Raw genomic sequence first — 13,996 nt, 5'->3', positions numbered from 1 at the left:
GTAAAAAAAATTACTTTGCCAAGCCTTCTAGCCCATTCTGGTCTTTTTTCGATCAATGCATAGTTAAAATTGATAATTTGTTGCCTGTAGCGATTAGTATTCACAATTTCACTGGTTTTTAAAAGTTCATGATACACCACACCTTTCTGATCCCACCAAACACAGAGCATTGTGTTCTTGCTGAATTGATCTGGTTTTGCAGTCAATGTTGATGGTTGTCCCAGATTAACCCATGATTTTTCCTGTTTAGGATTCTTAAAATAAATCCATTTTTCATCACCAGTAACAATTCAATGCAAAATTGATTTTCTTTCATGTCTTTGATGCAAAATTTGACAAATGGTTTTTCAGTTTTCTGTCTGTCTTTCATTAAATTCATGTGGCACCCATTTTCCACATTTTTGGATCTTTCCCATAGCTTTCAAACGGTCAGAAATTGCTTGTTGTGCAACATTTAGCATTGCTGCCATTTGCTTCCAACTCAAAGTATCATCTTCATCCAATATTGCATGCAATTTTTAATGCTTTCCGCAAATCATCACTTTCTAGTACAAAATTCTACATTGTTAACATGATGAAAACATATGATGTTGTTTGTTCCATGAATTGATGTATACTAAATATCTTTGACAGATGTCATACCAGCCAAACAAAAAAAAAATTAAGGCTCGTTCGCAACAAATGTTCCCTATCGACACATTTGTATCTTAATGCTCATTTCATACTGGTACACCTGGTAGAAATGAAAATCACAACAAACTATAAGCTAAGAACAATCTGAGCATGAATGCAGATTCACTGAAGAGAAAGCTACATGATACTCTGTTTCAGTGATGCTACTACTCAGTTGAAGATTTCATGAATGAAGAGCTAAATATTTGAGCAGGATGTAGTTTATTAGTTGTCTTGTCATATGAATATGTAAAGGTATCTTTTCACAAAAAAGTTACATTAATGTTTAAACACAACTCCATCTTATTAACTACAGTTTCATATTAGTGAAATTGTACAACTATATTTTGACTTGTTCCCTGTACTCTAATCAAATAATTAACATATGTATGTTATCAGACAAATAAATCACAATGGACTCTGACGAGTAACCGGTCAACAAATATACTAAAAATATACCTGCCATACCTACACTTTGTGGGCCACACTATGCTGATGACAAATGTAGACATCAGTTACAGTACAGTGATATGGTTTTACTGTGTTAAGTCTTCATATGGAACTTTGAATATTATCCTGCTATCAAACTTATCTGTGTGTTTCAGATCTGTGTGTTTGTGGTATGCTCCCTGACAGTGTCAGTGGTCGTGATTGCCTATTGTTTGGGGATACCTCATTGGTGGGAGAGAAGCCCAGCAGTCACTGTGATGCTTTTGATCACTGGCCACTGGCTTTTGGGTAACATTTGTTTCCACTATTATATGGCAGCAGTTGTTTCACCTGGGTTTCCTCCAGAGGTGAGTGCAGTAAGAGGGCAACTTTGGTTGTTACTTGAGTGTTTGATGACACAGACTGAAAAACTTAAAAATCAAGTTGAACTTTATTAGTAGCTAAACTTTTTATCACTGCTAGGAAGTTATTAGAATAATAACTGAATAACTGACACCTTTATGGACCAAAATGATGTCAAATCTTTATGTACGATATTCTGATTTCTAATATTGAGTCCATGCATTGAATTGCTACTTTGAGAAAGAAATATGTATGATAAATGTCCTTATAAAATTAATATATTGGGACACAGTATTTAGTATGCTCTGTTTGTTGATCAGGTCTCTGTAGGGTGTTCTTGAGCTCACTCTACAAATAATTCATATCACAGTTTTGGACTCTCAGAACTTTAGTTTGGTTTGATGAGTTAACAAAAAGAAAAAATCCCATATGACATTTGGAATGAAAATACAAGCTACCTTTTTTATTTTTGTGTCACCAATGCTTGACAACATCCACACTGCAGATAAAGATTTATTTACGCACCTCAACAATTTTGCACTATGCTCCTCCCAATTGAATCAAGTGGAAATCCCAAGAATGTGACACTATCAACTCCTTAATCTGCTTGTCATATTTTAGGTATATACTGTTAAAGAATTTTAACTCCATATTTTGTTATCTGTTCAAAGTTTAATTACAAAGAATTAGCTAGTGGCCATTTATCAGTGTCCATGAAAATTTTATTAACAGTTCTTCTTTAAGAACTATAGTTGTTTTTCTAGTCATTTAAAGGTTTGTATCACTTGCAAACAGAACAAACTTGGCATCTGGTAAAGTACTTACGATAGGTCAAGAATGGACACAAAAAGATGAAGCTTTGTGGGACACTACATGTAACAATTTCCCAGTTGTGTAATGATTGGTATCATAGTGCAGGACTCTTGGAATCTCGTATCTTCTGTACGAGAGATAAGACTTGGACCATTTTGCGGCATTTCCTGTTACACTATAATAATCTAATTTACTTACAAGGATATTGTGATTTACACAGTCAAATGCCATTGACAAATTATGGAATGCACCAGTAGCCAGTAATTTATCATTTAATTAATTAAGTACACTTTTGCTGCATTTGTAAATAGCCTTCTCAAAATTGGAATCATTTAGAAATCCAAACTATTACTTTGTTAAAAACAAAGATTCCAAGACTTACCAAGCGGGAAAGCGCCGGCAGACAGGCACATGAACAAAACACACAAACACACACACAGAATTAAGAGCTTTCGCAACTGGCAGTTGCTTCGTCAGGAAAGAGGGAAGGAGAGGGAAAAATGAAAGGATGTGGGTTTTAAGGGAGAGGGTAAGGAGTCATTCCAATCCCGGGAGCGGAAAGACTTCCCTTAGGGGAAAAAAAGGACAGGTGTACACTCGCGCGCGCGCGCACACACACACACACACACACACACACACACACACACACACACACACACACACACACACACACATATCCATCCGCACATACACAGACACAAGCAGACATATTTAAAGGCCTTTAAATATGTCTGCTTGTGTCTGTGTATGTGCGGATGGATATGTGCACTTGGAATGTTCTCTGGTGTCCCTGTGTTAATTTATTAACTTTATGATACATCTTATGATCTTTTTTCCCCAAGAAATCTAGTTGAACCTCCTCTATCATTTCTTTTATATAAATTCTCAAGCTCACCCTAAGTAGTTCTCTGTACTTTCGAAGATATGCTTTGCCTTGCGCAAAATCAGTGACTAATAGACAGCTATCCTTGGCTTGTCCTATCTTGGTTAATATCTTATGCATTCGTTCCCAAATCACATCGTCTTACCCTCGATTTGCTCCTTCATGACTTCATTTGCCACCTCATTTTACAGCATCTTTGACGTCTTTCTATAATACTTGTGGTTTTTATGTGAACTGTGTGTAACACAGAACACAAAAGTATCATGATTTGCTGTCTTATAGACATAAGTATTTGAACACTCTGGTTATGTTACTTATACAATAAAATTGATAGATCATAACAATTATACATTATTCTATTACATCCAGTTGTCAAGTCACTTACAATAATATGCAGAAGTTGTAAGAGGTCATATTTACTCCGTTCTGTCTTGTGACTGTTAACTTTATCTTTGATGTAGTAGTACTAGTACTAGTTTTATTCACTTGAAGATCACTTTTACAATGATATGTAATATCTCATGGCATTATGCTCCCATCCTTATCAACCTTCCCCAAACCATCCCTCTCTACTCCCTAATGAAGTAACCATTAGTTCCAAAAGCCAGGTAGTGTGTCACTTCCCTGTGTGTTTATTAGTGGTACTAGACATTGGCAAGAAATTCTGTCCCATAATTTAGAGATGGTTGTTTATTTCCTTTACATTGCTTCCTCGATTATGCAACAGTTTATCTGAAAAGTTCTCAGCCAATTAATGGAAACAGCATACTGTCACTTATTTGCAAGTAGTCTGTAACATAATATCCCTGAAAATTAATTTGTGTTTCATGCAGTGGCAAAGGTCACCTATGAAATGGCTCTTATGAAAGTCTGCAAAGAACCCCTGCATATTGATTTAAAGAGCAGTCTTTGGTAAACCAAAAGGCAATGATATGAAAATCTTTGAGTATGGGCAAGGGATGTATGTTCCTGTAAGGTGAAGCTAAAAAATAGGATGGGGCTTTATCACTTCCTAAATGTCCTTCACATCGATAATCTTGGAAGCTAGTATGGGATGTCGAAACTCGGTAATTCCTCTTTGATAGTGAAAGGTGAAGGGGAGGAGCCCCTTTATGCTTTGAAGTTCAAATGAGTTTTATTTGGCTTTGAACCCTCTGTATAAAAAAATAATGACTGCATGAAATAAGTTTTGTCCATTGCAGCAGATGCATACAGCTTGGCTGCTTTTAACTTCTGTGTGAAATGAATTACTGGTAGAATATTGTACAATTTTAGGTTGTTCCTTATAAAATATGTACCACCTTGAATAAGAAAGCTTGTCACATGTATTCTGCTATCAGTGTTCAAGACTGAGAACTGTTAAAGTTATTCTACCACTATTTACTAAAACAAAAAAATTTAGTATGCCACATCATTGTCTTACTGAAGCTTAGGTCTCTTGTGTTGCAACTACACTCCTGGAAATGGAAAAAAGAACACATTGACACCGGTGTGTCAGACCCACCATACTTGCTCCGGACACTGCGAGAGGGCTGTACAAGCAATGATCACACGCATGGCACAGCGGACACAGCAGGAACTGCGGTGTTGGCTGTCGAATGGCGCTAGCTGCGCAGCATTTGTGCACTGCCACCGTCAGTGTCAGCCAGTTTGCCGTGGCATACGGAGCTCCATCGCAGTCTTTAACACTGGTAGCATGCCGCGACAGTGTGGACGTGAACCGTATGTGCAGTTGACGGACTTTGAGCGAGGGCATATAGTGGGCATGCAGGAGGCCGGGTGGACGTACCGCCGAATTGCTCAACACGTGGGGCGTGAGGTCTCCACAGTACATCGATGTTGTCGCCAGTGGTCGGCGGAAGGTGCACGTGCCCGTCGACCTGGGACCGGACCGCAGCGACGCACGGATGCATGCCAAGACCGTAGGATCCTACGCAGTGCCGTAGGGGACCGCACCACCACTTCCCAGCAAATTAGGGACACTGTTGCTCCTGGGGTATCGGCGAGGACCATTCGCAACCGTCTCCATGAAGCTGGGCTACGGTCCCGCAAACCGTTAGGCCGTCTTCCGCTCACGCCCCAACATCGTGCAGCCCGCCTCCAGTGGTGTCGCGACAGGCGTGAATGGAGGGACGAATGGAGACGTGTCGTCTTCAGCGATGAGAGTCGCTTCTGCCTTGGTGCCAGTGATGGTCGTATGCGTGTTTGGCGCCGTGCAGGTGAGCGCCACAATCAGGACTGCATACGACCGAGGCACACAGGGCCAACACCCGGCATCATGGTGTGGGGAGCGATCTCCTGCACTGGCCGTACACCTCTGGTGATCGTCGAGGGGACACTGAATAGTGCACGATACATCCAAACCATCATCGAACCCATCGTTCTACCATTCCTAGACCGGCAAGGGAACTTGCTGTTCCAACAGGACAATGCACGTCCGCATGTATCCTGTGCCAACCCAACGTGCTCTCGAAGGTGTAAGTCACCTACCCTGGCCAGCAAGATCTCCGGATCTGTCCCCCATTGAGCATGTTTGGGACTGGATGAAGTGTCGTCTCACGCGGTCTGCACGTCCAGCACGAACGCTGGTCCAACTGAGGCGCCAGTTGGAAATGGCATGGCAAGCCGTTCCACAGGACTACATCCAGCATCTCTACGATCGTCTCCATTTGAGAATAGCAGCCTGCATTGCTGCGAAAGGTGGATATACACTGTACTAGTGCCGACATTGTGCATGCTCTGTTGCCTGTGTCTATGTGCCTGTGGTTCTGTCAGTGTGATCATGTGATGTATCTGACCCCAGGAATGTGTCAATAAAGTTTCCCCTTCCTGGGACAATGAATTCACGGTGTTATTATTTCAATTTCCAGGAGTGTAGTTAGTCTATTTTAGTCATTTCTAAGTATTTATTCTTCACACTTTGGTATATAACATCTGTTAGATCATGTTAATTGTATGAGGTGCATCCAGAAAGTAAGATTTCCAATGTTGTTTCCTTTAAAGTAGCTGTATTTAGCTGAGAAAATTGTGCCTATGCAACAGACCTATGATGTGTCAATCAAATGCCAGCCAGCCAGGTCCCATCTGGCACCAGTACCATGGCAGCAGTGCCCCAGACTGGTGTCTCTTATTCATTCTCCACTGCCTGTGAGGTTTGGTCAGTAATAAGGTTCCTTAATGCATCTTCAGCTCTGTCAGGTCTACGGGTAGAACATCATGAGCAAACAGATGATGCATTGCTGTTATAGGCTTTGTTCCAAAGATCATCAAAGCGTCCATGATGAAGAGCGCAGTGGGTGGCCATCCCTCATCAATGATCGCCTAGTAGAGCTGGTGCGACAGCGTATCCTGGAGAACCGTCACTTCACGATTATGGAGCATGGCAACCATTTTCTGCACACACAGCGCCCCAACCCTTGTTGTGTGAATTTGTCACTAAACACCTGCTGTTCAAGAAATTGTGTGCCAGGTGGGTGCCAAAAAACCTGACACCTGACCACAAAACGAAATACTTTGGAGCAGCACTGACATTTTTGCAGCGATATCATGATGACAGCAATGAGTTTCTCGACAGGATTGTCATTGGTGGTGAGATGTGGATTCTTATTCTCTGGCCAGCATTTTGACAATGATGAAGAGCTGAAGTTGACTGTCGCACTCTGGTTCCATTCACAGGTGGCAGAGTTCTAAGACACAGGAATACAATAGTTGATGCCATGATATGAAACGCGTCTCAGTTCTCTTGGTGACTGTGTTGAAAATAGCTCAAACATTGCTGTATCTGTTATCAAAGTGTTTTATGTAACTGTATTGTCCTTGCTTTAAAAAAAAGAGGAAACTTACTTTCTGGATGTACCTCATAGTAACAAATATTATTAAACTGAATGTCGGAGTTCTCATCATGAAGTTCTTACTCCTGGAGCATCTTCATAACAACTACTTCATCATTTTTTACTTATGTTCCTTTAATGATATCTATGATATTTATTTACATTGTCTGTTCTTACATATTATCAGGGTGCACTTATTCCTGAAGCTGCTAGCATCTGCAAAAAATGCATTGCTCCCAAACCACCTAGGACACATCACTGTTCTGTATGCAACAGGTGCGTTCTCAAGATGGATCATCACTGCCGTATCCTTATCATTTAAGATAAGATGAAACTAAAGTTAACATATTTCTACCTTATATGTTAAGATGACCTGTACTAAATAGGTTTTGAAGTCTGTAGTCTCATAAGGAAAGGTCCGCAGGGGTCAGATCGACTGTTTAAAACCACCTACAGGGTGATGTAAGTTAGGGTCTCCGGTATCTCACCCTGCAGCTATTCACCTTAGTTGGCCCTCATTTGCATGTAACCAATGGGGTTCATACTCTTGCAGCATGAGCACAGGATGCATATTTCACTAGCCAGTGTCCAGCGTGTCCTGTCTTGTGAGGCCAAGTGTGCTCAAACTTGCGTGGTCACTGAATAGAGGAAGGACAGTGTGCTTGCTGCCAAAGGAGGTCCTTATGGGGTGGCCACATGGAATAACTGTGGAGCCCTGCAGCCATTCACCTTAGTGGGCCCTCATTTATGTGTAATTGAGAAAAAAATTTCATAATTTTGTGTGATATTCTAGAGCTTTAAATTTGACAGATCTATATTTAGAGGTGTTGTAGATGGTTAGTACACGAGACTGACTTGCAGAAGATGGAAGTTTCAGATTTCATCAGGTGCTCCGAATTTTTTTTATTTTTAAATGTTTATCAAAATAACTTTGATTATTATTGTTACTCAGATAATTGGTTTATGTAACTTTTTAAAATTTCTTATAGTGTGTCACATCATTCTAATTATTGTATTAAGTTTTTCATTTACTCTTATTTTTTCTTGTAATCATTCTGTTTTCATTTGAAGTCTTTGTGAATGTGATTTTAATTATTTTTGTTTATATATCACAATATTCAAAAGTTTGAAAACTCTGATCTATAAGTTAAAAATCAAAAGACAAAATAGTTTGTATTTTCTGTGAACAATGTCAGATATGTAGTTTTCATTTCATACAAGGTGCACTTTTATGGTAAACATCCTACAACATTTAAAACAGAAACTGATGTTGAACTATGGACGAAATAATGCAGGTGAAGATTTAAACGAAAGAAGGGATCATAAATAAATGTGCAAAATGAGGAATAGAAGTAATGAATGCAATAACATAGACAAAAATATAACAGATTAAATCAAAATTAATACAAAAAATAAATCACAGGCAAAAAGTTCCAAAAGATAGAAAGGAAAAATAAGAGTAAATTTAAAAGTCAATACGATGATTAAACTGATGTGCTGAAAGGTTAAAAATTAAAAAAATTACATTTAAACAAATCAATTCATTAAAAATAATGATCAGATTCATTTCAGTATGTTTTTAAAAATAATTTATTGTAATAAATGAGTAATTTATTTATTAATAATAAATTTTGAAGCACCTCATGAAATTTAAACCCATGACCTGCTGCATTGAGGTACACACACAAACCCCTACACTGCAACACCACTGTATATACAATTGTCAATTTTAAGGCTGTACAGCATCACACAAAATTACAATTTTTTTGTTAATTACTCACAAATGATTGAATGGCTGTAGGATGTGATACCTGGGACCCTGACATAAATCACCACATAAATGATTTCAAAATCTTGATCCCACTCCTGGGGACCTTATCTTATTTGTGATTCAGTTAAGGTGAGCTTCTGAATTAATTTTCCTGTGTATTAGTGGCACATCAGACATGGTGTCATTAAAGCATAGTGTAATCTTTTCCTTCTTTTTGCTACTGTTATACAGAGGAAGTGTGTTGGTGTGAGATTCTCAGAGTATGAAACTGAGTTTATGATTGTGATAACATAAAATTTGGTATAAAATAAAGAATTTCCACAACAGCATGAAATTCACTGTGGCCAACACTCCAGATTCTTGAGCCACATGACGAATGTTTGTAGGGGCTCCTTTTGTATCTATATAGTCCACTCACATTAATGTGATCAGCTGTCAGAAGCTTGAATTAGCATCTTTTGCAGGGTGGACTTGCAGGAAGGTTGTCAGTAGGTTCTGGAAGGACTGAACAGGGGTGTGGAGCATTGGTGACTCCAGTGCTGTTGCCTACTGCACTAGGTTTCTTGGTTGAGGATCTATGGCACAAACAGCTTGATTTAGGTGGTACAAGAGTTTCACGGTTGGGTTTGAAGCCGGGGTGCTTGATGGCCAAGGAGTATGGTAAACTCATCATGCTTTTTGAGCCATGTACTGTGACGCATTGCATTGTTCTGCTTGTAGACGTTGTCATGCCAATGTAAAACAAACTACATTTAGGCGTGGACATGATCCCTAAGGATAGATGACTACTTGTGTTGATCCATTATTACTTCTAGAATGATAAGATCACCCAGGGAATGCCACGAAAGCATTCCCTAGACCATAATGCTCCCTCCTCTTACATAGACCTTTTCACTTACCGAACAAACATCTGTCCAATGGAGCATAAAATGTGATTCAATTGAACAAGTAACTCAGTGGACATCTTGTTGTGGTATTGGCATGCAAATTCCAGTCTTTGTCGCTGATGAACCAGTAGTCAGTGTGGGTGCATGAACACATGCTGTAGGGGCCCGTGTGCTGCAATGTTGCTAGCCCCTTGGTTTATCTGAGTGGTCAGTCGCTCAGCAGTTCCACATCTATTCACCTGTACACCATTTTTCATCCCTGTCATTGATGGCCCATGGTGTGCTACAGTTGCCTCGGCACTGGTTTTGGGTAGTGCCATTTTGCCACACACAGAATACTTTAACCACAGCGGCACGTGAACCGTTTACAAACTTAGCCATTTTTTGAAATGCTTTGACCCTTGGCCCGAAAACCAATGATCATCTCCTTTTGGATGTTGGATAAATTACTTCATTCCCACATGTGCCAGTTGTCACAATTCTGTGAATCAACTGGGGTTTTGCTGTCCATTAGTGTCTAGCATCTTTTTCTCAGGGACAGAGCCACAAGGTGGTGTGGCAGTTGTGAAAGTGCCAACGAGTGACAGCAGTGAAAGTGTGTTTGCTGTACTGTGGTGAGAAATGGCAGACTGGGGGAAGGTGTTCAGTTTGCTAAATGAAATTATATGGTGCTGCCATAAACCATTAAGCATCGCCATGTGTTCTGAAGTTACAGAAAGGAAATTGTATGAAGTCCTATGAGAATTGGGTTCTAGAAAAGGAATACAAAGGTGAATTGACACTGGCATGGATACTTTTGCTTGTGGCCAGTGGCTGATGAAAGTTTGATTGATGAGCATCTTGTTGTCACTTGCTTTTTAGAACACTGTCCAGTGGGGTAGAGCTGGTCAGTTTGATAGTTTCTGAAGCTGTGCTAGTGATTTTGCAAGTGAGTACTGTTGTTGAATGCTGTACTGTGCATCCATCGTATGAGTTTTTGTGTATGAATCTTCAGTCTGCCCTGTTGGAACCAGGGAGCTGGGAGGACACGTGTGTCTATTAGGAATGAAGGACTGCTAGTTCTTGATCAATTGGACGCCAGCCATGTTTGGAAATGTTTCACTCAGAGAATTTCTATTTATTATTTAGCTCTTTATAATGCCATTTTGCCTGCCTATTTTAATGTCTAAACTTCTAGTCTCTGTTTATAATCTACACATGAGAACATGAACAACTTAATTAAAATAACAGAAATTGTATGAGTCAGGGAACAAAAGTGAAATCAAAGAATGAGCAGAATTCAGCAAACACTTTGCATCTCATAATGACAGACTGATTATCAGATGTCACCCTCCCCCACAGTTCTAATTGTACTTTCTACTGAAATGGTCATGGCATCCAGATCACCTCACGATCGGCGGATACTGCCACTTCTATCATAGACTCATCAGGCATTGTGACAGGTGTTTGCTGTTGATTGTCCAGTTTGCAGGTACCACATAAGAGGTGCAGAAAGTAGGTTTAAGGTAAACAGGGGAAATCATAGTTGAGATTCCTTTAATGTTGACCTTAAAGGTCTTCTTGTTTCGACTGTGTATGGCCCTTCATATGAGGACTGAAAAGGCTTATGCACAATGTCTTGCATAACAAAAACCAAGTTACATGCACAAAGGTTAGTGAAAATGAAAGTGTGGCCGGTATGCTGCTCTCTCGGTGCAACTGGACGTTGTCTGTGAATTTGCGAACTTCATTTCTGAACAGAGTCTGAAGTCTCAGTAAGGTGTTTACGTATATTGCTGAAGAATTCACTGAATAATTGACTTGTTTGACCATAGACCAGTTCTGCTGCTGTGGCATTAAGATCTTCTTTGATGTTAAAGCAGAGACCCAATGGGGCAGTTGGCAGAGTTTTTGTGACTTTTTTGATTCATGAGCTCCAGGACATTTTTAATTGGCAGTTCAAATGCTCAAATAAGCCATTTGTTGTTGGACGATAAGCTGCAGGTTGAATATCCTTCATGGCCAATAAAACAGTGAGTAATCTGAATAAAAATAACTCAAATTGGCTGTCTTGGCTAGTGGTGATAGAGAGAGGCACTGTGAAACAAGTGAACCATCCACAAGAACAGGTTGTTGCAATGGTTCCAGCAGTGCCCTCAACCATAGGAGAAACTTAAGCCAAAGGGTGAAGTAGTCGATGGCAGTTAAACAGAAGGTGTTCTTCAGATGGCAGTAATAGTCCAGCAGTATCCATACGAGCATCTTAAAATCGTTGCTTGGGTGGTACAAGATGTGCAGATGTGTCAACTGTCAAAGTGAGAGACATTTGCAGAATAGGATGTGCTGGAAGTGTAGTCTGTTATAGCAGGGTTTATGTTAAAGCCAGCTTCTTCTTAACTAGTCCACTGTAATTTGCCACTGGTTTCAGCAAACCTGAAATGCAGTATAGTGAACCTGAATAGGCCGGACAGAGTACAGACAGTGGTCTTATGTATTCTTCTAGAGAAATGGGTGTTTGATAGAAAGCACATACTAAGTCTGTTGTTGAGAAGACGTGTCTGCTGTGGTATTGAATAAGAAATCTTTGATGTGTGAGACAAGGATACTGATTGGGAATTGTTCTGGCATTAAGTTGCTGATAATCACTGCATGAGTGCCATCTGCTGGTCTGCTTTACAAGAATGTGGAGAGGTGAGGCCCAACTGCTGTTTATGGGCAACAGATCCCATGGGCACTCATAAAAGAAATTTCCTGCTGCACTGCATTAATTCTCTCGGATGGTAACTGATGAAGTTGAGTGTGAACTGGTGGTCCTAGTGTTGCTAGAATACAGTGCACTTTCAAATGCTGTACAGGCGCTAGTGTGGGTAGCTGCTGAATGACCTCTGGGAACTATATGATTTGACAAACAAACTCATGATGGAGGCTGAAGTTTAGCGAGTGTTACATGACCATTTATCGTGATTGTGAAACCATTGGCTGCATGGAGGCAACAGTTGTCACTAGTGCAGTGAGCTAGTTGAGAAGACAGGTACATCAATATGTCAGTAACTGTGTCGTCTAGAAACTATACTTTCATACAATGTTTGTTGACACATTAGACAGCTGCCATCGGGGAAGAAAGTCAAGAATATAGTGTCATTGCAGACTTTTGGGCACATTTCCCATCTCACACAGGGAACTGCACAGTCAAATTTTTGAGCCAATTTATGCGTGATACCAGCATACCATTTCAGTTTAGGACAAACAACAGTGTTTCCTCAGTGAGCGTTAGTGCTGTGATGAGTGACTGGAATGTTGTGTTTGAAGAGCAGCAACTTATGTGAATTTGATGATTTTTGTTTGTAATGAGGCTAGGTAATTGTCTGGTTATGGAAATATGGCTTTAACACTTGTGGACTGATACATCTTGGCTAGGGTGTCAAGGTCACTGTCATGTATGGTTGGGTATCTTCTGTGCTTTAGATAGCAAGGGCAATGGCCAAGTGTTTCAGAGAATCTCTTCATTAACAGTATATCTAGCCAGGGTCTGCAGGTGATGCATTAATTGTGGAGGTGTGCAATCACATAACTCCTCTGTGCAGAGTAACTTTTCCATTTATTTGGCTTCATATTCTTCCTTTATCTTGGTAGCTTGTTGATGCTTTATAACTTGTTATTTAACTAGATCCCAAAAAACTTTACAAAGGTCACAATCTATTGCTCAACAGTGATTTTTGCTTGTTGAGTATCGTGTACTAAGTTTCTTTGTGGGAGTAAGAAAAAAAAGCAGAGTTTGGACCCTTCATTAGTATGTGTGTGTGTGTGTGTGTGTGTGTGTGTGTGTGTGTGTGTGTGTGTGTGTGTGTTAACAGCAAAACTCAGTTTTAACCACCCTTCAAAGTCACTGGAAGGCCATTTATATAGGTTAAGAACAAGAGTGGAGCCAGTACCTATCATTGTGATACCCCACATGCTCACTACCCCATTCCTGAGATAAATTTCCTGTCTATGACCCAGCCTGTCAGTGACACCCTCCACTTTTGTTACGTAGGTAAGAGTCCATCCAAGTGGCAGGGATGCCATGAATGTCATAAGACTTCAGTGTACCTAGGAGAATTCATCATATGCACAATCAGAGACTTTTTGAAATTATACATTTAGTTCTAACGGGAGTTCATTTGTGAGGTCTGCAAGTCTACTTTGTTAAGGCAGCTGTAGGAAGGTGTGTTTATTCTGAAAAGTGTGCCGCTGCTGGAATACAGAAGATCGTATTGACCTTTCAAAGTTTGAAGGGAGGTATTTCACAGTGGGAAGTATGTTACTTATTCCATGTTAATATTTGCTATTCCTTATAGTTTTAATATAAGTTATATGCTGAATAACAATG

General features: G+C 40.0%; 1 protein-coding gene across 1 annotated transcript in view; it reads left to right on the top strand.

Annotated features, from left to right (window-relative positions):
* The window catches only part of LOC126266965 (palmitoyltransferase ZDHHC16B), a 73,940-nt gene that overhangs the window by 26,018 nt on the left and 33,926 nt on the right, over positions 1–13,996 (top strand). The window contains exons 4-5 of the mRNA XM_049971692.1: positions 1,278–1,469; positions 7,178–7,295. Of these exons, the coding sequence (XP_049827649.1) occupies positions 1,278–1,469; positions 7,178–7,295 (310 nt within the window). The remainder of the gene's footprint in view (positions 1–1,277; positions 1,470–7,177; positions 7,296–13,996) is intronic.

Source organism: Schistocerca gregaria, chromosome 4 (genome assembly GCF_023897955.1).
Source record: "Schistocerca gregaria isolate iqSchGreg1 chromosome 4, iqSchGreg1.2, whole genome shotgun sequence".
Lineage (NCBI taxonomy): Eukaryota > Metazoa > Arthropoda > Insecta > Orthoptera > Acrididae > Schistocerca > Schistocerca gregaria.
Note: the sequence above shows the minus strand (reverse complement) of the source record. Positions and strands in the feature narration are given on the sequence as shown.